At 38.4% G+C, this 25,548-nt stretch overlaps 1 protein-coding gene across 4 annotated transcripts in view; it reads right to left on the reverse strand.

Annotated features, from left to right (window-relative positions):
- DOCK11 (dedicator of cytokinesis 11) overlaps nucleotides 1–25,548 on the reverse strand; it is a 177,476-nt gene that overhangs the window by 37,762 nt on the left and 114,166 nt on the right. For 3 of the 4 annotated variants that reach the window (XM_031944634.1, XM_031944633.1, XM_031944636.1), the window contains 9 exons: nucleotides 24,319–24,497; nucleotides 21,638–21,754; nucleotides 17,908–17,983; nucleotides 17,306–17,418; nucleotides 14,004–14,112; nucleotides 13,486–13,552; nucleotides 12,490–12,537; nucleotides 10,611–10,753; nucleotides 553–668 (listed from right to left, as the gene is read on the reverse strand). In XM_031944634.1, coding sequence (XP_031800494.1) covers nucleotides 553–668; nucleotides 10,611–10,753; nucleotides 12,490–12,537; nucleotides 13,486–13,552; nucleotides 14,004–14,112; nucleotides 17,306–17,418; nucleotides 17,908–17,983; nucleotides 21,638–21,754; nucleotides 24,319–24,497 — 968 coding nt within the window. The remainder of the gene's footprint in view (nucleotides 1–552; nucleotides 669–10,610; nucleotides 10,754–12,489; nucleotides 12,538–13,485; nucleotides 13,553–14,003; nucleotides 14,113–17,305; nucleotides 17,419–17,907; nucleotides 17,984–21,637; nucleotides 21,755–24,318; nucleotides 24,498–25,548) is intronic. The other variant, XM_031944635.1, reaches the window with a different exon arrangement.

Here is a 25,548-nt window from a genome sequence, read left to right on the forward strand (position 1 = left end):
TAAAAAACCCATAGCAACAATCCTATGAGATCACTGTTTCAGTGCTCAATTGAGTTTTGGCAACAAGGGCCCGAGACAAATGTTTCAAAAACAACTATAGTTTGGAGAAAGAAGCGCCTGGCTTGTTTCCACATCTCCTTGAAGTTGCTTAATCAAAATGACCAATGAATAAATTATGCTGTAAAAACCTTTCTATTTAATTTTATCCTTTAAAAAATATACAATCTATTTTCAAGATAGGATTTTAAAACACTAGAATAAAACCATAAATTCACAGAATAGTCAAGCTTGAAGGGAACACAGAGATGATCTAGTCTAGCTCCCTAAGAGGAAACCGATTCCTAAAAGGAAAGGTTACACAGCTAGCTGGCGACAGATTTCCTAGCTCCCAATCTACTATATAGCCTACTATATAGCTCCACCAGCCCTCTCTGGGCCTCAGTTTTGATATCTGCAGATTGATAACATTGGAGCCAGTTCTCTCTAGGGAGCGCTTTAGGTCTTTAATTCTACCATTCCAGTTGGCTTCCATCTATGGCTCCCAGATCTCACCTTGAAGCATTGTGTAAAAAAAGAGATGGTATCCAGCACCGTGAGAGAAACCTCAGTAGCAGTGTTGCCTTCGAGGAGGGCCTGGTGGAAAATGTCTGCTTCAGATGTCCCAGAACCTACATCCAGAAAGAGATTTTTTAATTTTATTATCCCATAAATTATTAATGCTGGCTGCACAAAGCAGGCATTTCCTTTACTCCTCGCTAAAGCAAGCTGCTTAAGCACATGATTCTCCCACCCTTAGCCTGTGAGCTATTTCACGTAATAAATGGCCGACCTTTGTAACCTCCTGATGGATCTCGGACAATTCCTTTATTCCAAGAATTGAATGATTCCTCTATTATAATATTTTATAAAATAATACTCTCTCAAATCTATTTCATATTCCTATTTGATATCATCACTTCACATGGTGCTGAATACCACTTCACATAGGCTGCCTTTGAGGCAGCATGGCCCTCGGGAGAGAGCGGTGACCTCAGATGCTATTGTTAGACGTATGGATGTGCGACAAAGCATTTAATATTTCTGAGCCCGATTGTTCGTAGCAGAACAGGGATGATCCTGCCTAGCCCATGGCCCTCAGAGGGGCATTATGCAGTTCAAATGAGATAACACAGAAAATATTCTGCAAACTTCAAAGCACTGTATAAATGGCAGGTGGAATAACGTGATTATAAGGATTGTTCCTCTATCATGCAGTTTCATTTAAAGCCAATTATCCATTTGGGTTCAATTTCTATTACAACTTTGTATCAAAAGCACTGCTAAAAACCAGTATTATCGAACTATAGAGACCATATGGACCAAAGCATAGTATTTTCATCTTTTGTTGTTGTTTTGCTTGTTTTTTTTCCTTTTTGTTCATTTCAGTCTGATTTTTCTTGTGCAGCATGATGAATATGGAAATATGTGTAGAAGAATAGTATGTATTTAACCTATATCAGATTGCTTACTGTCTTGGGGAGAGGGGAGAGGAAGGAGGGAGAAAATTTGGAACACAAGGTTTTGCAAGGGTGAATTTAAAGAAAAAACTATCTTTGCATGTATTTGGAAAAATAAAATACTATGTAAAGGAAAAAAAACAATCAAAGCCGATTTCAGAAAAGCTTAAACGAACTGATGCTGAGTGAGGAGAGCAGAACCAAGACACTACACGGCAACAAGATTATGTGATGATCAACTGTGATGGACTTGGTTCTTCTCAACAATGAAGTGATTCAAGGCAATTCCAATAGACTGGGAATGGAAAATGCCAATAACATCCAGAGAAAGAACTACAGAGAATAAATGGGGATTGAAGCATATTATCATCTTTTTATTTGTTTTTTTCTTTCTCATGTTTTTTTCCTTTTTGGTCTGATTTTCCTTTCCTTTTTTTTTATTATAGCCTTTTATTTTCAAAATATATACATGAATAATCTTTTCCCTTCCTTCCTCTGCCCTCCCCAATTGGCAAGTGATCCAATACATATTAAACATGTGCAATTCTTCTATACACATTTCTACAAATATCATGCTGCACAAGAAAAATCAGATCAAAAAGGGGAAAAAATGAGAAAGAAAACAAAATGCAAGCAAACAACCACCAAAAGAGTGAAAATACTGTTGTGATCCACATTCAGTCCCCACAGAGCTCTTTCTAGATGCAGATGACTCTCTCCATCTATTGGAATTGGCCGGGATCACCTCAATGTTGAAGAGAGCCACATCCATCACAGTTGATAATTACATAATCTTGCTGTTGCCATGTACAACATTCTCTTAGTTCTACTCACTTAACTTAGCATCAGTTCGTGTAAGTCTCTGCAGGCCTCTCTCAAAATCATCCTGCTGATCTTTTCTTATGGCACAATAATATTCCATCACATTCATATACCATCACTTCAGCCATTCTCCAACTGATGGGCAGCCACTCAGTTTCCAGTTCCTTGTCACTACAAAAAGGGCTGCACAAACATTTTTGCACATGCGGGTCCCTTTCTGTTCTTTACGATCCCTTTGGGATACAGACCCAGGAGAAACACTGCTGGATCAAAGGGTATGGACAGTTTGATAACTCTGAGTATAGCTCCAAACTTCTCTCCAGAATGGTTGAAACCGTTCACAACTCCATCAACAATGTATTAGAGTTCCAGTTTTCCCACGTCCCCTCTAACATTCCTGTCATCTTAGCCAATCTGGGAGGTGTGTAGTGGTACCTCAGGTTTATCTTAATTTGCATTTCTCTGATCAATAGTGATTTAGACTTTTCATATGACTAAAAATAGCTTCAATTTCTTCATCTGAAAATTGCCTGTTCATATCATTTGACCATTTATTAATTGAAGAATAGCTTGTACTCTTATAAATGTAAGTCAGTTCTCTATATATTTTAAAAAGGAGGCCTTTATCAGAACCCTTGAATGTAATTTTTGCCCACTTTATTACTTTTCTTCTAATCTTGTCTGCATTGGTTTTGTTTGTACAAAAACTTTTTAACCTAATATAATCAAAATTATCCATTTTGCATTCAAGAATGTACTCAAGTTCTTCTTTGGCCACAAATTCCTTCCTTTTCCATAGATCTGACAGGTGAACTATCCTTTGTTCTTCTACTTTGATTATAATATTACTCTTTATGCCTAAATCATGAAGCCATTTAGACCTTATCTTGGTATGTGGTGTTACATTTGAGTCAATGCCTAGTTTCTGACATACTAGTTTCCAATTTTCCCAGCAGTTTTTGTCCAAATGAGTTCTTATCCCCAAAGTCAGGGTCTTTCAGTTTGTCAAACACTAAATTGCTATAGTTTTTACTATTTTGTCTTGTGAACCTAACCTGTTCCACTGATCGACTGCTCTATTTATTAGCCAGTACCAAATGGTTTTGATGACCGCTGCTTTATAACATAGTTTTAGGTCTGATACAGCTAGGCCATCTTCACTTGCATTTTGTTTCATTAATTCCCTTAAAATTCTTCACCTTTTGTTCTTCCAGATGGACTTTGTTAGTATTTTTTCTAGCTCTGTAAAGTAATTTCTTGGGAGTCTGATAGGTATGGCACTGATTAATTTAGGCAGTATTGTCATTCTTAATTAACTCAGCCTATCCATGAGTCTGATTTTTTTTTCACAACATGACTTATATGCAAATATATTTAAAAGGATTGCACATATTTAGCCTCTATCAGATTACTTGTCGTCTTGGGGATGAGGGAGGTAAAGATGGGGAGAAAACTCTGAAACACAAAGTCTTATAAAAATGAATGTTGAAAACTATCTTTACATTTATTTGAAAAAATAAAATACTATTGAAAATTTAGAAAACAATAGTCTCATTATTAATCTGCCTCAAGTCTCTCCCAACTCCAGCCCATTTTCTACTCAGATGCCAAAGTGATATTTGTAAAATGCAGATCTGATCATGTGGCCCTCCTGGCCTGGCACCTGCCATTCAATGAACTCCGAGTGGCTCCCTATCTCCCCTGCGATCCAATACAAAATACCATTTGGCACCCAAAGCCCTTTAGAATCTGGTTCCACCCTCTTCCTGTCCAGTTTTCTGATGCCTTAAATCCCCTGCCTGTCCCTACCCCAGGCATACTCTCTGTGTTCTACTGGCACTGTGCTCTTTGCTGTTCTTCCAATAAGACACTATCTCTCAGCTTGGGACATTTTCATCAGCTGTTCTTCCTCCTCATCTCTGTCACCTGGAATTCTTGGATTCCTTCAAGTCCCAGCTCTTTCCTCTTAATTCCAGTGCCTTCTCTGTTGATTACCTCCAATTTATCTTGTTTTTACGTAATTCAAACGAGATAATATCTGTAAAGCACTCAGTCCAGTGCCTAGCACATAGCAAACATTTAATAGATGTCCATGGACTGACCCACTATAGAAGCGTATCTTTTTGTTACAAATTTCTTTTTAAAAAACAGTAAGAAAAAAAGAAAAAGAGAAAAAGAAAACAAAACAAAATAAAACATGGTCAAATATCCAGCGGAACATCAGGGACACAAATTAACATAAATAAGATTCTCTAGATTATTTTTCATTCCATGTCCTCATGGTACAACTTACTCACTTCCCTTTGGGAAATCTTAATTTCTTTGGCGACTGTGGTATTCCAAGCTTTGTAACCATAAAAGCATCACCAAGAAAATATTTGTATCAGTAAGCTAGGCTTTTGGTATTAAAAACATGGCCAGGTCGCTCTCCTTTGCTTGTTCACCTTTATTCTCTGGCCTAGCTGTATATGGTGTCCATCCAGCTACCTAGCATTACTACCTTAATGCCAGGTAGGTATTCTTCAGCCATTTAATTTTTTCCTGCATGATACTTAGGCAAACTTGTTTTTTTAAATCTGTGGATGTCATTTAGGAAATGATGCAATGTTCTTGGGCTGCAAATGGAAGCATCTGGAAGTTTTTTTGTTTGTTTTTGTTTTTTTACCGTCCATTAGAAATTCCCCTTTAATGTGGCTTCCAGGCTGGATGTCCTTCATGGCAAACACACCTGACAAGTTTTCATCTCCCACTTACTTGATATTAAAGTCTTACCTGATATTAAAAATAAGATGGGCCTTAAAGCACTCATATTCCATGATCTCCTCCTCCACTCTACCTCAGCTACATACAGAGATGCTCATATCCTGGATCTTGCCATCACCCACAAATATTCCAATGCGCAAAAGTTCTGAAATTCCTTTATCTTGCCATCATCTTTTGACATCCCATTTTCCTCAGTGTTTTATGACCCCTGACCCTATTCGTCATCTCCACTGATATCTGATCCCTCCAGCCTGTCCCAGGCTATCACCCCTGTACTGGCTGTACTCTCTTCCATTCCCCAACTCTCCTTACACTTCAGTCCCTTGTTCCTTTATCCTATTACCACTTATAGCCTGCCAATATTTGGCTCACTCCCATCATTCGTCACTTGGCTTCTATTTCTGGATTGTTGAACAAAGTTGATCAGTCACAAACCTGAGCTAACCAGATCCATTACAAATTTACATTACATGATCTCAGCCAGGCCCTCATTGCGACAAAGCAATCCTTTGACAGTTTCCTCATCAATTCATGATTTCCTTCACCAGAGGGACTTTTCCAACCCGTTTCACTCTTCAAACCTCCCATGGCTTATGTGCCACTGAACAAAGTAAGGCCGTTCACGGTGAGCTCTCTTCTTTCCATCACATCACTCAGATGCTTTCTTGTACCATCTCCTCTTTCAACCCTATTATCACCTGTAAATGTGGCCCTTTTCCTTGACAAGTGAAATCCCACCTACATACATGGTCCCTCCACTTTTTTTCTCACAAATCTCCAATCTCTCCCTGTCTACTGGCCCCTTTTCTGATGCGAAAAGACACACCTCTGATTCCCCAATCCTTAAAAAATTCTCACATGATCTGTCCATCACCATCCCAGCTTTCATCCTACATCACATCTGCTTCGAGAATTAGTGTCTCCACATCCTCCCTCTCACTTTCTTAATTGTCTGCATTTTGGTTTTTCAACCTCATCACTAATCCAAAACTGTCACCTCCAAAGTTACTAGTGATCTCTTAATCTAATGCCCTTTTCTCAAAATCCTTATCCTTCTTAACTTCCCCGCAGACTTTGACACTTCTGGTCATTCTTTTTCTTTGATATTTTCTTCTCTAGATTTTTGAGCTTCTCTCCCAGTTCTCCCACTACCTTGCTGATGGTTCCTTCTCAGGTTTTGTTTTTCTTTTCTTTTCTTTTCTTTTTTTTTGCCAGATCTCTATCTGGGTCTTACCTGCTAATGATGGGTGTGTCCCCAAAAGTCCCATCCCAGATCCTTTTCGCCTATACAATTTTGCTTAGTGAGTTTATCAGCTTCCATTGATTCAATTATCAACTCTATGCAGATGATTCTCAAACTATTTATCCAACCTAAACTGCTTTCCTGACCATCTACTTATTGAGCATCTTGAATCAGATGTTCCATATGCAGCTTCAACTAAACATGTCCAAAACTGAACTCATTATCTTTCTCCCCAAACATTCTCTTCTTTCTAACTTTTCTATTACTAACAAGGGTACCATCACCCTCCCAGGCACCCAGGCTCACAACCTGTGTCATCCTCAACACTGGTAAGTAGCACCACACTAAACAGGGCAGGATCTGGAGTCAGGAAGAGCTCAATCTAAATATGACCTCAGACACTTCCTAATTGTGTGACCCTGAATTTCCATTTGCAACACAGGGATAATACTAGCACCTACTTTCACAGGGTTGGAGTGAAGATTTAATGAGACAATATCTATAAGAGTTCTTAGTACACAGTAGGTGCTACATAAATGCTTATTCCTTTCCTTTCTCACTCTTTCTCATTCTTCACATACAGTTTCCGAGTCTTCCAGATTCTGCATTTATAACACATAAACCTGCTTCTTTCTTCTGACACAGCCACTCCTGGGGCACAGGCTAATCAACTCACACTTGAACTATTGTAATAGGCTTCTCCCTGTCTACTGGCCCCCTTTCTGATGCCTATAGACACACCTCTGATTCCCCAATCCTTAAAAAATTCTCACATGATCTGTCCATCACTATCCCAGCTTTCATCCTACATCAGGATGATGTTCTCTGGCCAGAAGTCTCTCCCCACTGCAATCCATCCTCCACTCAATCCTCAGGGTCTTATCTTCTTGGCCCCCACTCTTTACTCTCCCCCCCCATCTACTAATGTAAAATAAACTTCAAAGACTTCCTATTACCTTTAGGAGAAAATCTAAAACTGTGTGACTTTTAAAGTCCTTCATAACTCCATTCTGCTTTTTCAATCTTCTTACACCTTATTCTTCTTCACATACTCTGTGAATTACTGATTCAGGACTACTTGCATTTCCTCCCACAAGACTGTGCATTCTCATGGGCTATCCCCAATATGTAGATTCGTAGCTTCCCTAAAGTCTTGACCAAAATTCCACTTTCTCCCTTAAAGCTAATCCCTTTCCTTTGTTGATTATCTTCAGTTCATCCTCTAATTTATCTTGTTTCTACATAATTGTTTGGAGGTTGTCTTCCTCAGACTGTGAGCTCCTTAAGAGCAGGAACTGGTTTTTGCCTTTTTTTCTATCCTCAGCTCTTAGCACACTGTCCTGGAATAAGTAGGTACTTAATTGATGCTTCTTTACTTGGCTTGTTGTGTAAACGTGTAGTAAAGGAAGTCTCAGATCACCCCAAAGGTGGGGTCAGACTAACCTCATTTCCATCACTAGACTAATAAATCAAAGAAATAATAATAGTTGGCACGGGTAACAAGTTTTAAGGTATCCAAAGTGTTCTATGTATGTAGCTGTAAGTGTTAGTTTTATATCTATTTTATAGATGGAGAGACTACTGTTGAGTGACTTGCTCACCCAGATCAAGTTCTAAGTGTCTGGGCATCCAGATCTGCCCGACTCCAACTCTAGCCTCCTCTCCACTGTGCAACACTGTCTCTTAGTGTTATGGAATGAGTTCATCTAGATTTTAGCAAAGCATTCGACATCTCCCGTGTTATTCTTAGGAACAAGACAGAAAAATGTAAATTAGAAAATCATGTAGTTAGGTGGATTTATATGGTTGGATGCCTGGTTCAGAAGAAAGGTTCTGTGTCAAATTGGAAAGATGTCTCTCCAGGAACTACCCAGACATCTGGGCTTTTCCCTATGCTATTCAATATTTTTATCAGCATTTTGAATCAAGGCATTAATGGCATAATCATCAAATTTGCAGGCCACACAAAACTAGCCTCCAAATTACCCTGTATTTATTATGTTTGTATACAGTTTACACTACAGATATATGTCTATATCCTATACATTATGTTTTACGTTTGTATGTGTATGTATATGTAGTACATATTGTGAGTTCTTTGAGGTAAATGATTGTTTTTCTCTTTTTTTGTAAATTTTTTTTTGTAAAAACTTTTTTTTGTAAACTGGCATACAGTAGGCACTTAATGAATACTAAGTGACTTGGCAGTGGAATTAGCATGGCCCACTAATAACTTTGATATTTATTTATTCCAAATTTTGGATATTTATTAATATAAATAATTTTTATAATATAAATTTATATAATATATATTATATAAAAATATAATATAATATAATATATAATTATATAATAATATTATATATAATATATAATATATTATATAAATTTATATAATTTATATAATAATTTATATAATATCCAATATTAAATATCCAAAATAGATCTTCTTGGCCCCCACTCTTTACTCTCCCCCCATCTACTAATGTAAAATAAACTTCAAAGACTTCCTATCACCTAGAGCTTACCTGGCCAAGATAGATCTTAAGATCCAAAAAGATCTTAGTAAGCCAGAACATTGGCTAATATAAAATTTGGTAAAATTTAATAAAGATGAATATAAAATCTTATACTTGGTTTCCAAATTTCAGTTTCAAAATTACTAAGGATTGTGGTGAACTGCCCACTCAATATGAGTCAATAATGGGCTTTGGAAGCCAAAAAAGCAATTCCATTTGAGACTTCATTAAAAGAAGCCTTGGTCAGACCACATCTACAATAGTGTATCCAAATGTGGGTCCTGACTTCCTGGAAAACTTGATAAAATGGAGAAATTCAGAAAGCAATCCAATAATAATCAAAGGCTTTGACATCACCATGTGAGGATTAACCCAAGAAACTGAGGATGTTTAGCCTGGAAAGATTATGGAGGGAGACTCAGCACTCCTCTTCAAGTATCTGAACAGACTAAACTACTGCCAAAGACCTGATGACCACTTGTTGAGTATATTCTTGTTCTGACATAAGATGGACTTTCCGAGGTCCCTTCAAACTGTGGCTGCTGTCATTCTGTACTATATTAAGTCATAGGAATGAAATCTAGTCAGTGAAAAAACAACCATGTCACAAAAATTCATCAACTGAAAGTGTAAAAAAGGAACCTTAATTCCTTAATATTTAAATAAAGTCTATGAAGGGCCACGATTGTTGAATGTGAAAAATACCCATATGAGTCTATATAGTCCTCTATAAGACACACATATGGGGTATTGGCTAGAGAGCCCCAGGAAGTCAGGAAAACCTGAGGTCTAATGACCATTAGGATGATTTCAGAGAGGCCTGGAGAGACTTACATGAGCTGATGCTGAGTGAAATGAGCAGGACCAGAAGATCATTGTACATGGCAACAACAAGACTATATGATGATCAATTCTGATGGACGTGGCTCTCTTCAACAATAAGATGATTCAAACCAGGTCTAATTGTTCGTGATGAAGAGAGCCATCTACACCTAGAGAGAGGACTGTGGGGGCTGAGTATGGACCACAACATAACATTTTCACTCTTTCTATTTATGTTGGCTTGCATTTTGTTTTCTTTCTCAGGTTTTTTTTCCCTTCTTGATCTGATTTTTCTTGTGCAACAAGATAACTGTATGTATACATGTATTCGATTTAACATATATTTTAACATATTTAACATGTATTGGACTACCTGCCATCTATGGGAGGGGGTGGGGGGAAGGAGGGGAAAAGTTGAAACAGAAGGTTTTGCAAGGGTCAATGTTGAAAAAATTACCCACGTGTATGTTTTGTCAATAAAAAGCTTTAATAAAAAAAAAAAAAACATGAGTTCAAGTTCCACTTCTGATGTATTGTAGCTACATGACTCTGGGCAAGTCAGCACCCCAGAAAACTCTTGCTGACGTGCATTCACAGAGAACGTTTCCTCACCCGAGACACTGATGAAACCATAGGTATGCTTCAAAAAACAAAAATGATTTCCATAGATTTCCATAGATACAGAAACACATGGAACTCCATTCCTTTTGGACCATTTAAAAGTCAACGTTCTTTTTTTTTGTTATTGAGGCAATCAGTTAAGTGACTTGCCCAGTATCACACAGCTAGGAAGTGTGAAGTATTAAGTGTCTGAGGTCGGCTTTGGACTGAGGCCCTCCTGAATTCAGGATCAGTACTCTATCCAATGGATCATGTAGATGCCTCCAGGGGTCCTTAAATAAGACTTGATTCTAATGAATCATTCCATGTACATCTTATACTTACTGTGATTAAGTGTAAATGAACTTTCCAGGCTACTAAGATGCTGAAGTCGGGCCTGCATCACCCCTGCCCGGTTACGCAGGGCTGGCATGGTCTGGGACTTTCTGTCTACTCCAAAGTGTTTGGACAACCAGGCATCATGTACCCTGAAATGAAGACCAGATATAAGTAGCAAAAGGAGCTGGCAGTCCTCTCCGGTGTTAAGTGAAGCATCTAAGGTTTCTATCCAATAGTAACGAGGACATTCATGTTGCAGGATAGTGCTGAGCTACATGCAATCCAGCATTTGATAAACCTAAAGAGCCAAATTTTTGGACTCACTATGTGAGAAAAATTGCTGGGAAAAGCAGAAGGCAAGCAGTTTGGAAGAACTAAGTATAGACCAACATCTCATATCAGGATGAGGTCAAAATGGGTACATGATTTAAGCATAAAAGGCAATATAAGTAAGTTAAAGGAACATGGAAAAATTTACTTGGCAGATCTATGGATAAGAAAAGAATTTATGACTAAGCAAGAGATAGAAGACGTTGTGGAAAATAAAAAGCATATGGTCTGATTACACTAAATTAACAAGGGTTTGCACAAACAAAACCAATGCAGTCAAGATTAGAAGGAAAGCAGATAACTGTGTGTGGGGGGGATTTTACAGCAAGTTTTTCTGATAAAGGCCTCATTTCTCAAATATTTAGAAAACTGAGTCAAATCTATAAGAATATGAATCATTGCCCCAGAAAATAGAATCTCTTCTGATTTGGGTGATTCATTAATGATAGTACATCAGAGAGTTGTAGATAAAAACACCACTTAAACCGCCTTCTCCATTTAATCCTTGTTAATTAATTTACTTGTCTTTTTCTCCAATAACATAACAACCAATATCTGAAAAATTCTTATATAACACAGTCAGCCTAGTAAATGGATGTTAGCTCTATTCTTTACCACATCAGTACATTCTCCAAAGTTTAAAAACTGTAACAACTTGATAGCCTATCATTCTTCAGACAAGATAAGTTAATTAGACTTAAATAAGTATTTTAAGACTACAATCAGCATAAAATAATTTTAAATACACACAAAACAATTCTACCTTCAAATATATGTTGTTAAAACAAACAGGTAGTTTTACCCTAACCTTTAGAAAATAGCTATTTAAGTCCATTGGGGCTTTGGTGGCCCACATTTTCATCCCAGGGAAGAGTTTTCCCATATGGTGAATGAAATTAACAAAATCGAAGCAGAAATACTACTTTTCCTCTTGTTATCATCTTAGATATTTCTACTTTCTCCCTTGATCTGAACCTCTTCACTCATCTTCTAGAGTATGACTTCTTAAATGTTTTTCCACTCTCCCAAGACATTTTTACACAACCCTAGATACACGGATATAATAAAATAGGTATACAAATGAAACATTTACTGATAATAAATCATAAAGAAATGCATTTTAAAACAGTTCTTTGGTATACATATAATTCAACAATCTATGTAAGACAAAAGCAAATTTGCATACTAATGAGATGGATGTGTGGTTTTTTTTTTTAAACATAAATAATTAAATCTTGGTAGAATACTTGATCCCTTTTACTGTTGCCAATCATGACCCTTACATTCAATTACGGGGCCCCAGGTGGGGTCACTACCCACAGTTTTAAGTAGAAGCAAATCTGTCAGCTCATCCTACCCTTTGGAAAAATATTAATATTTGTTCTACTGGCTATTAATATTAAATTATGCTAACATGGACCCACTGGGTAGTCCTGGCCAGTACCAGTTAATAGCGTTAGGTTTCTAAGGAAAAATTTTTGAATTAAGACTGCCCTCTTCTGGAATGAAATAAAGAAATCTTTAAAAAGGATGAAAAACATAGAAGATACTCTACCTTGCTATATTTCTCTTCCCTGTGTATCTGAAATGAAACAAGCACACTCTAGAAAGAAAAAAAAAACCCAGTATATTAGTAGCATTCAGCAAAATGATGTATAACCTCGGTGATTTAGCAAATCATTTAAAAAATCACATTAATTGGATGAACATGTGCATGTGCTAAAAAATAAAAAATGGAACACATCTACATCCTATTACCCTAGTTAGACACATAGGCTTCCTTTGCCTATAATGATTTGCTATAACTAAAAGTCTTATAGATACAAAATATAGCCCTTTTGGACTATTCCGATGCGAGTTACAACACTTACCATATCATATATTTCCCTAATAATTCTCCTTTGGGCTCTCCTGCCACAATTGTTAATATCTGAAAAATACTGTTGCATCCCGAGTGTTTGCTTTATCGCAGTGGCTTATAAATCTCCTTGTTAACTGCTACATTGCAACAATATTCTCTGAATATTTGTTGATGATCTTTATTCAATCAAAGATATATAGGAAAGTAATCCTCTCCTGGTATCATCCATGAAATGGCTCTCTAGGTGTCACAGCAAATCTACTTGCTTTCCAAACAGAAGCAGGACAGCTGATCACTTCCTTCTCCAAAAGGCCTAGAGCACAGTCCCAAATAAACTTCTGAATTTTGGAGAGTCACTGACATTTTACGTACCAGGACGGACATTAGATTCCAGTAAGGAATCCCTGCATAAGCCCACAGCTGCTCTAACCTCAGCAGTGGCTTGAAGCCACTTCAAGCCTTTTAGCCAAATCACCCAGGACTTTAGTTGAATTATAAAGGATACTATTGCAGAGGAATCGGGCAATAAGCTAGTTGTTTTCAATCACCATTTGTCATGGTTCTATATGTACACAACACATTTTGAATTGCAGCTTCCCACAGAGGCAACAACAGAAATAAAATTATCATTACAAAAGTAGCGCAGATAGAAGTTACAGAATTAACGGGTACACCATGATGACTACTTACTCTAGAAGGACGAGAATGTTTATGAGCTCCTGAGGAGATACTTTGTTCCAATAAGATAGGAGAGTATCTAAAAATGGAATAAACGGCAAAAATGTCACACCTTGAACTTCAACTTTTTTGACTCCATTAGGTCTTTCCCACATCTTATTACTCCTATACCTCCTTCTCGCCTCCTCCCCCTGACCTTGGATAACTGATAGTGAAGGGCTGTTGTATTTTTACTTCAAAGGAAGAAATAGAATTTGTCTTATTTCTCCATAAAGATAGAGGCGGGTCTTCCATCCCCGAGCCCCTGTTTGAGGGATTTGTGAGTAAAATGACTCCAACTGGGAAAACTGAGACACTTACATCTGAATTCAACATTTTAAAATTATAGTCTGAGTTGTTTTAAATAATAAACACTAATGTGTACAATCATCACATAGTAGGGAGGAAGGATTAACAAATACTTGTTGACTAACTGATTATTCCCAGCACACTGGTGATCAACTGTGTAGACCGAATAGACTGAAACTTACCTTCAGAAATCATCTTGATGATGTACAGGTAGCACATCAGGAGGCTTCTAATTTCATACTGGTCCAGCCTGTTATACTGGGATATACTACTTCGAGTAGAACTTCTTGTCTGTAACACAAACAATACACCTCTCATCAACTCAAAGGAGCTGCTTTGCAGGTCTTTCATAATTTTAATAGGAACAACACAAGTTCTTTGGATTGAATATTTCACTCGACACAGAACATTTTCTCACTAATCCTGTTTGTGCAAAAATGAGACTGGCACAAAGGAAGAATCTACACACACATTGTATTTCACCATCATCTGAAAGCAGATGGAACCAAATTCCCAGGAGAGTCAATGGAAATTTTTCTTGGGAGTTGACGGCAAGATGCCATGTCTCTACAGACTTTAACCGTGGTGCTTCCCCAGCCTGATCATACCACAATAAACCACACAGAACCATAGCATACCATCCCCATAGCTCTAGGTTGTAGAGAGCTGTGTCAGTGGAGCATAAGCTCTGGCAGGTTCTATGTAATGGAAAGTCTTTGAGTATGGTTCTGGAAACATACTAGGTCTGAAGACTAAGAGATAGCGCAGTGATACAGTAAAGAGAACAATGGGTGTGGTGTCAGGAAAATCTGAGTTGCAACCCAGTCTTAGGCGCTGTCTAGCTGTATGATCTTGGGGAAATCATTTCATCTTTCTGCCTCAGTTTCCTCAACTATATAATGGGGACAATAATAGCATCGAGCTCTCAGGGTAGTTGTGAGGATCAAATGAGATGGTATCTGTAAAGCCCTTGCTTTGTGTGGTCTGCTTCCGAGTCCACAATAACAATGGCAAACAGCAGAAAAGGAAGGGAGAATGCTAAAAATCACACTTTGGAGATCATACACACAGTTCTGAATGTTAAATGAACCACGTGCATTCTAAATATGAAATTTTTGTTCAATAACCAAATAACTGGACTACCATCGGAAGAAGGGACCCACATTGACATATCGCAACAAACAAAACCAAAAGACAAAAGGTTTCGTCATCTACCAAAAGGCAACAGGAAACATTTCATGAGACAATTACTCATCATCTAGTCTTGAAGTATTGATGATAAGCCCAAACAAAAAGACCACCAGGATGATAACTGCAGCTAAGATGCCCATATCTGTTGTGGAAAATTAATAAGCAGAGAAATTCTCGGAGGAGCTTCTCTAAAAGAAGTCAGCATTTACTTTGATACTTAGTGACTTCTGAATAATCAAAGATGTCAAAGGCTTGCAGTCTACTAAGAAAAATCAAACTTTTATGTCATAAATATTTTATTCCAGGAGACTGCTAGAAGGCCCTAGGCATGGCAAGCATCAAAATGTATCACAGAAATGAAACAGATTCTAATTTGACATCCAGGAAAAAAATGGTATGGAAATTCCATCAAAATCTGCCTTCTGGATGTAATCAGACCACTGACTAATTGAAGCACAGGTCAAAAACAACATCAAATGAGAAAGGCTAAAGATGAGATGACCCACTGTAATATAATCTACAAGGTAACATTATAGCTTAGTAGAAAGAGCAGAGGCCTATTAGAAGTCAGGAGCTTCAAGACAACTTAACTGCTATTTCACAGTGACCAGCCCTGGCTAAACCAACCCTTTCCCTTTTCTAGATCTCAGTTTCTTTTCTCAAATGAGAGAGTTAGACTAAAATTTTTCTCTTTTTTTCCCTTTTTTTATTCTCCCACGTTAACCTGGTCTCTGGTAGTGGAACCATCTGAAAACAGAGAAATGGCTTAGAAAGGGCCCACTTAAGGAAAACTTGATGAGTTTTTCCTCTGTATTCTTTCGCAAACCAAGTAGACTAGGTAAGAGAACTTCATGATACATTTTGATTCAATCACCTGGGGATGTTCAGATGAGCAATTTTAAAAGAAGAAAACGAATTCTTTTTTGTTCCAGTTGACTTCATTACTGTATTTATTATCCAAGAATGAAAAGTAAGAAGTTGAATCAGACCTACTTTCCCATTTTTTGTTAGAGTGAAGCAACAAGTAAGGAGAACTCAGAATGATTTCAGAAACATCAATAAAAATGTAGCCATCTTTATTATGACAGAAATCACTCACTCAAATGTTGATTAAGAGCATGTTTTGTTCTGGACACAGTGCTGAAAGTCTCAGTTCAACATATTCAGACACAGTAATGATGGTTATGTGAGAGGTCTAGAGAAGACAGGCAGATCTAGATTCCATTTCTGCCTTTAATACATGCTAGGTTTCCACAGGAAAGTGAATTGATCTTTTGATTCCCTAAGATACTTTATACATATTGTTACTAGGCAACGGTAGAGGGAGATTCCATACTGGGAGTCCCCCCCCCCTTCAAAAATCAAAAATTACAGTGCATTGCCGGGAACATTTTCATGCTCCCTGTCTCCTCCAGTATATAAGCTCCCTGAGGGCAGCTTTTCTATCACTAGCAGTTAGCACAGTGCTTGGCACAATAGGCACTTAAAATGCTTATTCAATGATTTTTAATTAAATAACAACTGTGAAAAATGTAAATTCACCTCCCTCGATTCCCCCCCTTCCACCAGTGACTAGATAATACACATACTTCAAATCTGAACATTTGCCCTCTGGGACCCTTTTTCATGGAACACCACCGTCATGGATGACAGATGATAATAATTAGATACTTCTTTATTATTTTAAGCTTTGCAAACATTATCTTATTTGATTCTTACAATAACTGTGAAGCATATACTAGATATTTTTATTATCTTGTACAGATAAGGAAACTGAGGCTCAAAAATCTCACACAAGCCTATCCTGTCTTCAAGTCTGAAATTTTCATAATACCAGATTCTCAAAATTAGCTCTCTCTAATTTAAGATCTTTCTTAAAGTTGAGTGGGAAAGGAAATGAACGTTTATTAACTATCTACTGTGTGCCAAGTACTATGCTAAGTACTGCCCAGATATCTCATTTGATCCTCACAACAACCTTGGGAGGGAGGTGCCATCATTATCCCCGTTTTACAGTTAAGGAAGCTGAGGCAGGCAGAAGTTAACTTACCCAGAGTCACAGAGCTAGGAAGTATCTGAGGCCACATTTGAAGTCGGGTCTTCCTGACTCTAAACTCAATGCTTTAACTATTTCTCCACTAGTAGCCAACTGGATACCAACTAGGTGGTTGGCAAGGAAAGCCAAAGTGGCTTCTTTCCAGACCCAGGATTAGGAAATATTAAGGAATCCCATCTTTCAAGGAAAGAACCCTTTGGATGCCACTACCCAGCCATCCTTGGGCCTGTTTATTACATTGTCAGCAATGCTGCTCTGGTCAGGAGAGTTGCCGGTCACCTCTGTGTTCAGGGACCCTCTGGAGTCTTCTCTTTTGATTCCATGTCCATTGGGAAACGAGGCTCCATAGGCTGGAAAAACAACATACTTCTACATGTCAGTAATGAGAATGAAATTGCCAAGAAATTTCCAAAGTCAGCATTTGACTAATTTTCAAACTATGTTTTTAGAGAAATCCTGGCAATCTAAAATGGGAAATGTTTGTAAAACATCTTAAAGCAAAGCAGAAGACGTGCCATTTGTGACTGTATCTCATTATATTCTGACACATACAGGGATATTTCAAGAAATTCCTCAGAAGGAATAACAATTCCCTGAAGAGCAGAGGTGGAAGGGACCTTAAAAATTCTTGACAGTGTAACTTGAGCTTGCCCGAGATTTCCCCAACTAATCGGGAGGGATCCAGGACTCAAACTGAGGCTCCTAGACTGCCAGATCGGCCTTATAGTCCTCCAAGCCTAAAGGAACCCATCTTGAACACAGATGTTGAAGTAAAGAAAGAAGTGTTCTCATGAGACTTCTCCAATGAGCATGCCCATTGTTGAAAAGCGCTTCCTTACCTGCATCTTTCTCTGCCACCAGACTTGCTCTATTTGAAGGTGAAGTAAAGCCACAAACAAATTCATCCCTGGATGCCTGAAATACAATGTAAGATCTGAGCCATTTTAAACATGTCACCACGTCAAGAATTTGTGCCAAATTGGAAACGATCTCAATGTCCAATCACTAGAGAATAAACTACGCTCTATTAATTCGGTGCAATGTTATATTATTGTTAAAGGTGATGATTAGGAAGCACGTGAGAAACTATGTCATGGTCTATATGAAGAGATAGGGACTGATCTCAGCATGAAACACACCAAATAAAACCAGAAAGATAGTTATAAAGAAATGCCCCCAAGCCAAAGGTAACAGGACATCACTTACATTTGAAAGAGGATCTAGAAATGGATCGCTTTGATCTGTTCCAGGCCTTGGAGGCCAGGGACTGTTTTACTTTTGTCTTCATATCCCTAGTTGTCTAGTGTAATGATGGGAACATAGTATGTGCTTTAAAAAACTTGGTGACCGACTGATTCTACTTTGCTCGGTGTTTCATCTCAGATCTTAAACCTTTTGTATATCTGTTTGGCTCTAGTAGGAGGTTACTAAGTTGATGATTTCAAATGGCATTTTGAAAGAATTCCATACCACAGAAAGATGCTACTTCATCTTAAACACAAGCACTGCAACTCCTCACACAAGCCTAAATTAATGCCATTCTTCCCAGAAGCTGTAGGTACCAGCTGACAGCCGAGGTCGTAGTGAACAGACTAGACCTGGAGCCAGGTGAAGGAAGCCTACACTCACATTTACATGAGTGGTTAACTATGCTTCTGAGTTAAGAAACTGAAGGGCGTTCAGGGCATTGGTAGGAGAAGCCAAGGCAAAAAGCAAAAAAAGCAGAAGCCAGAGAAAAATTTTTGAATTATTCAGTGATCATTATGTAAAATTATGAAATAATATCCGAGTAGTTTAGAAAGAAATTATATTTTTGAGCTAACTTGATAATGGTGGACTTTGGATTCAAGGATTTTAAGTTAGGGTCTTTCAGGTCTGTTGTTGTTAAGTGGGTTTTTGAGTCAACTATCGTGTATTCATTGCATGTATGATTTGAAGAATTCTTGAGTGTGCTTATTTTTAATTTATGAGCCAAAATGAAATATAACTGCTGGTGAAAGAGGAGAAAATTAATAGTACTCAAGCACTAAGCATGAATTGTGATTAGTGAAATTTTGCTAGTTGATATAAAACTCTTGGGACTATAATTTCATAACATTTGGAGTTTGGAGCATAGGAACGGTTATCTGGATTGTCACGAAGCCAACAATCCATCATTGGAGGAGACAATGGCATGTGCTGCAGTCTGAGAACTGCTACAGGTGGATGTCTGTCCCTGGGAAAAGTTGAGGGGATGAAAGTTGAGAGGACGACTATTGGGGACAGGGAGAGGAAAGCCAGAAGGGAAGTCATATAGAAAAATTGGGTCAGTCATGCAGAAAAAGGTAGTGCAATGGATAGCATAAGGCCCAGAGTCCGGGGGACCTGAGTTCAAATCCAGCCTCAGGCACTTACTAGCTTTATGACTGCGGGGAAGACATTTAACTCTGTTTGTCTCTGTCTCCTCATCTGTAAAAATGAGCTGGAGAAAGAAATGGCAAACCATTCTAGTATCTTAGCCAGAAGGGGTCACGGAGTCTAAAACAACTGAACAATGGATGAAAAGAAGAGGACAACAGATTAAATTAACAGGGCTGTGTAAAGGCCTGCCTTTAAATATTTTGAAAAAGGGTTCATCCAAATATAATTGGGGAGGGGAAGAAGAAAACAGAACTGGCTGCTACACAAGAGGTGCTTGGGTCCAAGCTTTTTTTAAAAAACTATGGACCTCATAAAAACAAGAAGGGCATGAGTCCTGCTCAATTCTGGACAAGGGATCGTGTCCAATTCTGGACAATGCAGTTCACCCTTTCCACATAACAGGGGTTGAGGGGGCTGTACTCCTGGCATCAGGAAAATCTGAATCAAATCTGAGGGCTTCCTGGGCTGCACCACATCCTATCTCTGTCTGCCTTTGAGGTATGAAATGCATTCCTCAACCCTTCTACTTCTCAGTTCCACCTTGCTAAGACCTTCCCTCTGTTCATCGTCTCCAGTCCAAACATGGTTCTTCACTGGTCTCCATCATGAAACTGAGAGCTCTGTGAAAGTAAGAACTGTTTGGACCTTTTACTCCAGTACTAAGCACCATAAATGGTACATAATAAACATTTAATAAATAAATGCTTGTTGACTTAATGGGTAACCTTTATTCTGACAAATGCATTCTGTCATTATCTTGTTTAGCTTCATAAAATTTGACTTATCTCTTATACTTTGATTGGGATAGTAATGAATCAGTAAATTAATTTAAATAGTACTACCACTTTTATTATATTGACTTGGTCTAGCTTTGAGCACTGAATCTCTCTCTACTTGGTTGTCATTCTTTACTTCTTTGTTTGTTGTTGAGGCAACTGGGGTTAAGTTTCTTGCCCAGGGTCACACAGCTAGGAAGTGTTAAGTGTCTGAGGCCAGATTTGAACTCTGCTCCTCCTGACTTCAGGGCTGGTGCTCTATCCACTGTGCCACCGAGCTGCCCCAATTCTTTACTTCTTTAAAGAGAAATTTTAACTGTCTCTGTAGAAGTCTTCAGCATATTGGACACTGTGTTTAAACAAGGCACTGACAAAATAGAACATCCCTAGAGGTAGACAACTAAAAGGGTGCAAGGCTGGAAAGCAATTTCACATAAGAAATAATAATAATCACTAACATTTATAGAGCGCTTTTGTGCCAGGCACGGTGCTAAGTGCTTTACCATTATCTCATTTGATTCTCACAACTGGAAGATGGGGGATATTGTTACCCTGTTTTACAGATGCAGAAATTGAGGCAAATGGGTTAAATGACTTTCACAGGGCCACATAGCCAAACTGTGTGAAAAAAACGGTTACAAGATTTGAGGAGAATTAGTCCAGAGAAGAGACAACTCAGTAGACCGATTTCAGATGGAGGATGGGATATCATGAGAAAGAAAAAGTAACCTTGTGTTTCTTAGACCCAGATGGAAGACTAAATCCAGCGGTGGAGTTATAGGGAGGTAGAATTAGGTCAAAACAAGGGAAAACTTCTTAACATTTAGAGCTACTCATACTTAAAAAAGCAGAGTGCTCCCCATGTCTGGAAATATGAAAGCAGAGGGGTTTCTGCAGAAGGGGAAAGTAGATGAGCTCAAATGTCCCTTTTCCAACCCTTAACTCCTATGGCCACTCTACTCGACTAGAAAAAGACAGGAGGGAAGAAAGGGGCCTGCCTCAGAAATGTTGGTGAAAGGAGTCTGGCCAGAGATGTCAGCTGGGAGCTCAGGAAGCAGCCAAAGGACAAATGACTAATGCTGAGGCAAGCTCATCCCTCTGGCCAGACCGTGAAAGAGAAACACTTGCGTGCCAATTTGGTGCGTTACTGTCAAGGACACAAAACAGCAAACCTATAATCTGGAGAAGCCGACAGCCTTTGTTTAAGACAAATGGACTGATTACATTGCAGTGAAAATAAGCACACGAAATGAAAAAGCCCAAGCCACTGAGCTGCTTACATGAAGTCATTTTTCCTTTTTGCCGACTGATTTGAAAAAAAATACTTTGTTCTACCAGCATTTCAAGAAATAAGAACAAAGCAACCGCAGCAGAACCGGGGAAGGCTACTCACCGAACCAGACATAGCCGTGCAAGAATACAACGTGTCTCGTCCCACTAATCGCTGGATGTTCTCTAAAAGCAGTCCGACCAACGGGAGGTAGAGTTGGGCTATTTTGGCCTGTTGGTTCTGAAAAACCAGAGTCCAGAGTTATAAGTGGTCATGATTTACATATTACAGATAAAAAGTTTGGTGGACAACATCTACACTACAGCAAGTAGAACTGTGTTGATGAGGAGGATTTGCATATGTTTTCTTAGGCCAGTTCGCATGCCCTCAAACATAACTCCATATTGTAAAAGCTGACATCACACTTAACCTGTAAGGCAGATGTTAAGGCTGGCTGTCCCTTGGTATCTCTATAGTTATTTTTGTCCTCTATTTAAGTTGTCTTTTACCTTGATCAGCCTTATTCACAAAGGCATCTTGCGATCTTAACTCCCCAGGATAAAATATCAGACAACAAAGACTCAGGCACATTTGTACAAGTGCAAACACTTTCATTTATGGCCACAATCGGCCCAGTCCAAGGATAGCTACTGTCTTAAACATCTGTTCACTTGTTATGCTGGAGATAGGAAATCCCCTTCATTAAACCCCCAAAGAACCACTATTTTTCACATAAAGTATCTTCTCCGCTCCCTTAAACCTTATCAGGGCCCACTCAGAAGGACCATACTCAATGAGCATTTCTTACCATTGGGTCTGGTATTACTAGTGACAGAGACACAAAATGGCATGGTAGAAACTGGGCTAGCCTCAGAGTCAAGAAAGCTTGAGTTCGACTCTCACTCCTGACACAGATGAGCTGTGTGACCCCAGGAAAGTCTCTCAGCACCTCAGTGCTCAAGGCTAGTGGTTCTCAAACTTTTGTTCTTAGTGTCCACTAATACTATTAAAAGTTATTGAAGATCTGACCAAAGAGTTTTGTTTGTGTGGGTTATATTTGTAGATATTTATCATATTGGAAATAAAAACTAATTCTGGAAGGGGTTCAGAGACCCCCTAGTGTTCTCTGGACTGCAATCTGAGAAACCCTGCTCAAGGCAATTATGAGTAAGGTACAGAGAATGTCCCGGCTTGCATTGATGGAGGGAGGTTCCTTACTGGGCAGTTCCCTATAACCAACAGCATTACAGAATCGCTTCATCTCCCCTATTATGAACAATGGTCACAACCATAGCAGTAGCAACTGTCACATAATCTTGGGATGGAAAGCTTAGGGGCTTAATTTCTCTTTGGAACAGAATATAAAGCAAGTAGTGAACAACTTGGTGATTAAAGATCTGTAATCTGCTCACCAAGTATCTTTTGGCTCTCTCAGAGGAGAATATTCCATAGGAAAACTCCATTTATAAATCTATTTTATAAATGTAAATAATGACAAATTCCAATTTGTGATCCAGTGTATACTTTGATAATGTACAATTTGGGGGACAGGGAGTTTTGCATGAAAGGATACGTTACTTAAGAACGTCATCACCTTATCAACAGCAGAGTTTGCCTAAGCTTCCTAAACCAATGTATCAGCTCCGACTTGATAGCTCTACTAAGGCCAACGGCATGGTGGGGGGAGTGCAGCCATCTCTCCTTTTCAAATGTTCCTAGAGTTGCCAATAATTTCTGGCATGATGAAGAGAAAACCTCACTGTCTCTCTAAGGGTATGATGCACAGCCTCTCCTTACAGGGTCTTCAAAGGTCTGCCAGTGCCTCCCTGCTAAGACTCAGCCTGGCCCACTAGGGGTACAAACATGTGGTGTAAGACCCTACTTGGGGTTGGAAGTGCTATTAATCTACTTTTCCAGTTTCTAGGGTTTTCAAATGAGTATGACTTCAATGGAGAGTTAGTTTTCCAGTACAAAATTTTCTGTTGACTTCTACTACTGCCTTATTATTGTGGTGGTTGAGCTTGTTGCTAATGGTAGGTAACAGGACCTTCACTGAGCATTGTTCTTCTGAGTAACTCTTTCTATTGACTTGGGGGAAGCAGAAGATGATTTACAAAGACAAATATATGTTATAAACTAAGCAGGACTACTTTGGATAAAACAATGAAAAAGATGAAAGGATGATTTTAAGCTACCAACACTCTTAGCCCTATGGGCAAGAGTATCATTTTTAACGAAGGAAGAAAACTGTATCATGTGTATGGGTGTGCGAATGTGTGTGTGTGTGTGTGTGTGTGCGTGCGCGCATATTCTCTATTCAAGTCCCTCCACTGTCTCACCCCAGAGTAAAAGTAACACAAATGATGTGTCTGTCACCGGAAGCTCAGCCTGGCTAGGCTTGCCACCAGAAAGCGAGTCAGCAGCTGATGGACAGATAGATATAGATATAGATGTCTATTGATCCATAGAAACAGCCCAACAAAGTACTTCCCTAAGGTAGAGCAGGGCTCTGATTAGAATCTGAAGCTATGTAAAGAGTACCCCCACTTAGGAAAACATGGTTCCTTGAAATCTGCACATAATATGTCTATGTACATTAATGGTAGGCATAACTGCCTTTGAAAATGATTTTTTAAAAAAAAGAAACCACTGTCAGGGAATTCAAACAATTGAAGCTTATTTGTAAAAAGTGGCCTCAAATGTTCACATTTCTTGCCCTGCTGAAGATACCAATGAGAATGCAAAAACTTCCCTGGTGTCATATATCGAGATTTATGACACAGAATCAGCCACCAAGCCCTCACCTTGTGCTGGTATCTCGTATCAAATGCGTGCTTTATCAAAAGATGCTTTATCACGGTGATAGCCAAATAGCGGATCTCGTAGTTGTCTTGCAGAGCAACAGATGTTTCCCTCAGAAGTAGCCCAACCAAAAAGTGATGTTTGCAATACTCATCCGATAAACTCGATTCGAGGTTAGAATCTGCAGAAAACAGGAAATTACAAAATCTCTCTATCAAACTCACTTATTGTTTTAAACAAATTACAATAGCATTTTATATTATTATGTATACCATGCTATAGAAAAATAACCATGGGTTTATTCTTTTATGAGTTCATCGGAACAATTCCCTTCTCTCAGAAAACAAATCTGTAGATTTCCATAAAATGCAGATGGGTTCTTTGAATTGGGTTTGGATCTCATATTAATACATATACCATGCTATATAAAGATAACTATGGTTTTATTCTTTATGAGTTCATCAGAACAACTCCTTTTTCTCATAAAATAAATCTATACATTTCCATAAAATGCAGATGGGTTCTTCGGATGGGGTTTGGATTGATGGGCCAGATGATGAGTTATATCAACAAATTACTATATCCTATGTCCTTTTTTACTTAAAATATTAGCTTAGAATATTACAGGAAAAGGCCTCCATATACAGCAATGAAAGCAAATTTAAACAACTTTTTTAAGCTAAATATTAAGCGTTAAATCTCTTTCTCACGTCTTTGATCACCATAGTAATAAGAATTGATAAAATGCACAGAAACATTCTTTTAAATTTCTTCTCAGAAATCTTCACCTCATCCTCCTGTCCCCACCATCACATCGCTCTCTCTGATCTGTTGGGGGGCCAACCTCCTAACCTCAATTCTCTGGTTGAGTTTGGTCTGAGTGACTCCCCCCAGATAAATTCTTCTCTGGAGAGTATTATCCATCCTACCTCTTCCCCAAATATATTTTCAGCACCCTTGTTTCTGTAGTTAGTATATTATACTTCTATACTAAACAAGACCCTTAGGATTAACCCTTAGGGTCTTGTTTAAAGGCCTTGTATTTTCTGTTTTATTTGAGATTCTATTTTGTATTCCCCACAATAACCACTTCATATAATGTTCAGTATTCAGCAGGCGTGAATAAATGTTTGTGAAGTACTCAAATTGAATCCCAGAATAAAGTCCAATACCCCGTCCTCATCCCATCACTTTCCCTGATTTGCTCTTGACTCCTGTTAATATGTGCAGGA

The sequence above is a fragment of the Sarcophilus harrisii genome, chromosome X, assembly GCF_902635505.1.
Source record: "Sarcophilus harrisii chromosome X, mSarHar1.11, whole genome shotgun sequence".
NCBI lineage: Eukaryota > Metazoa > Chordata > Mammalia > Dasyuromorphia > Dasyuridae > Sarcophilus > Sarcophilus harrisii.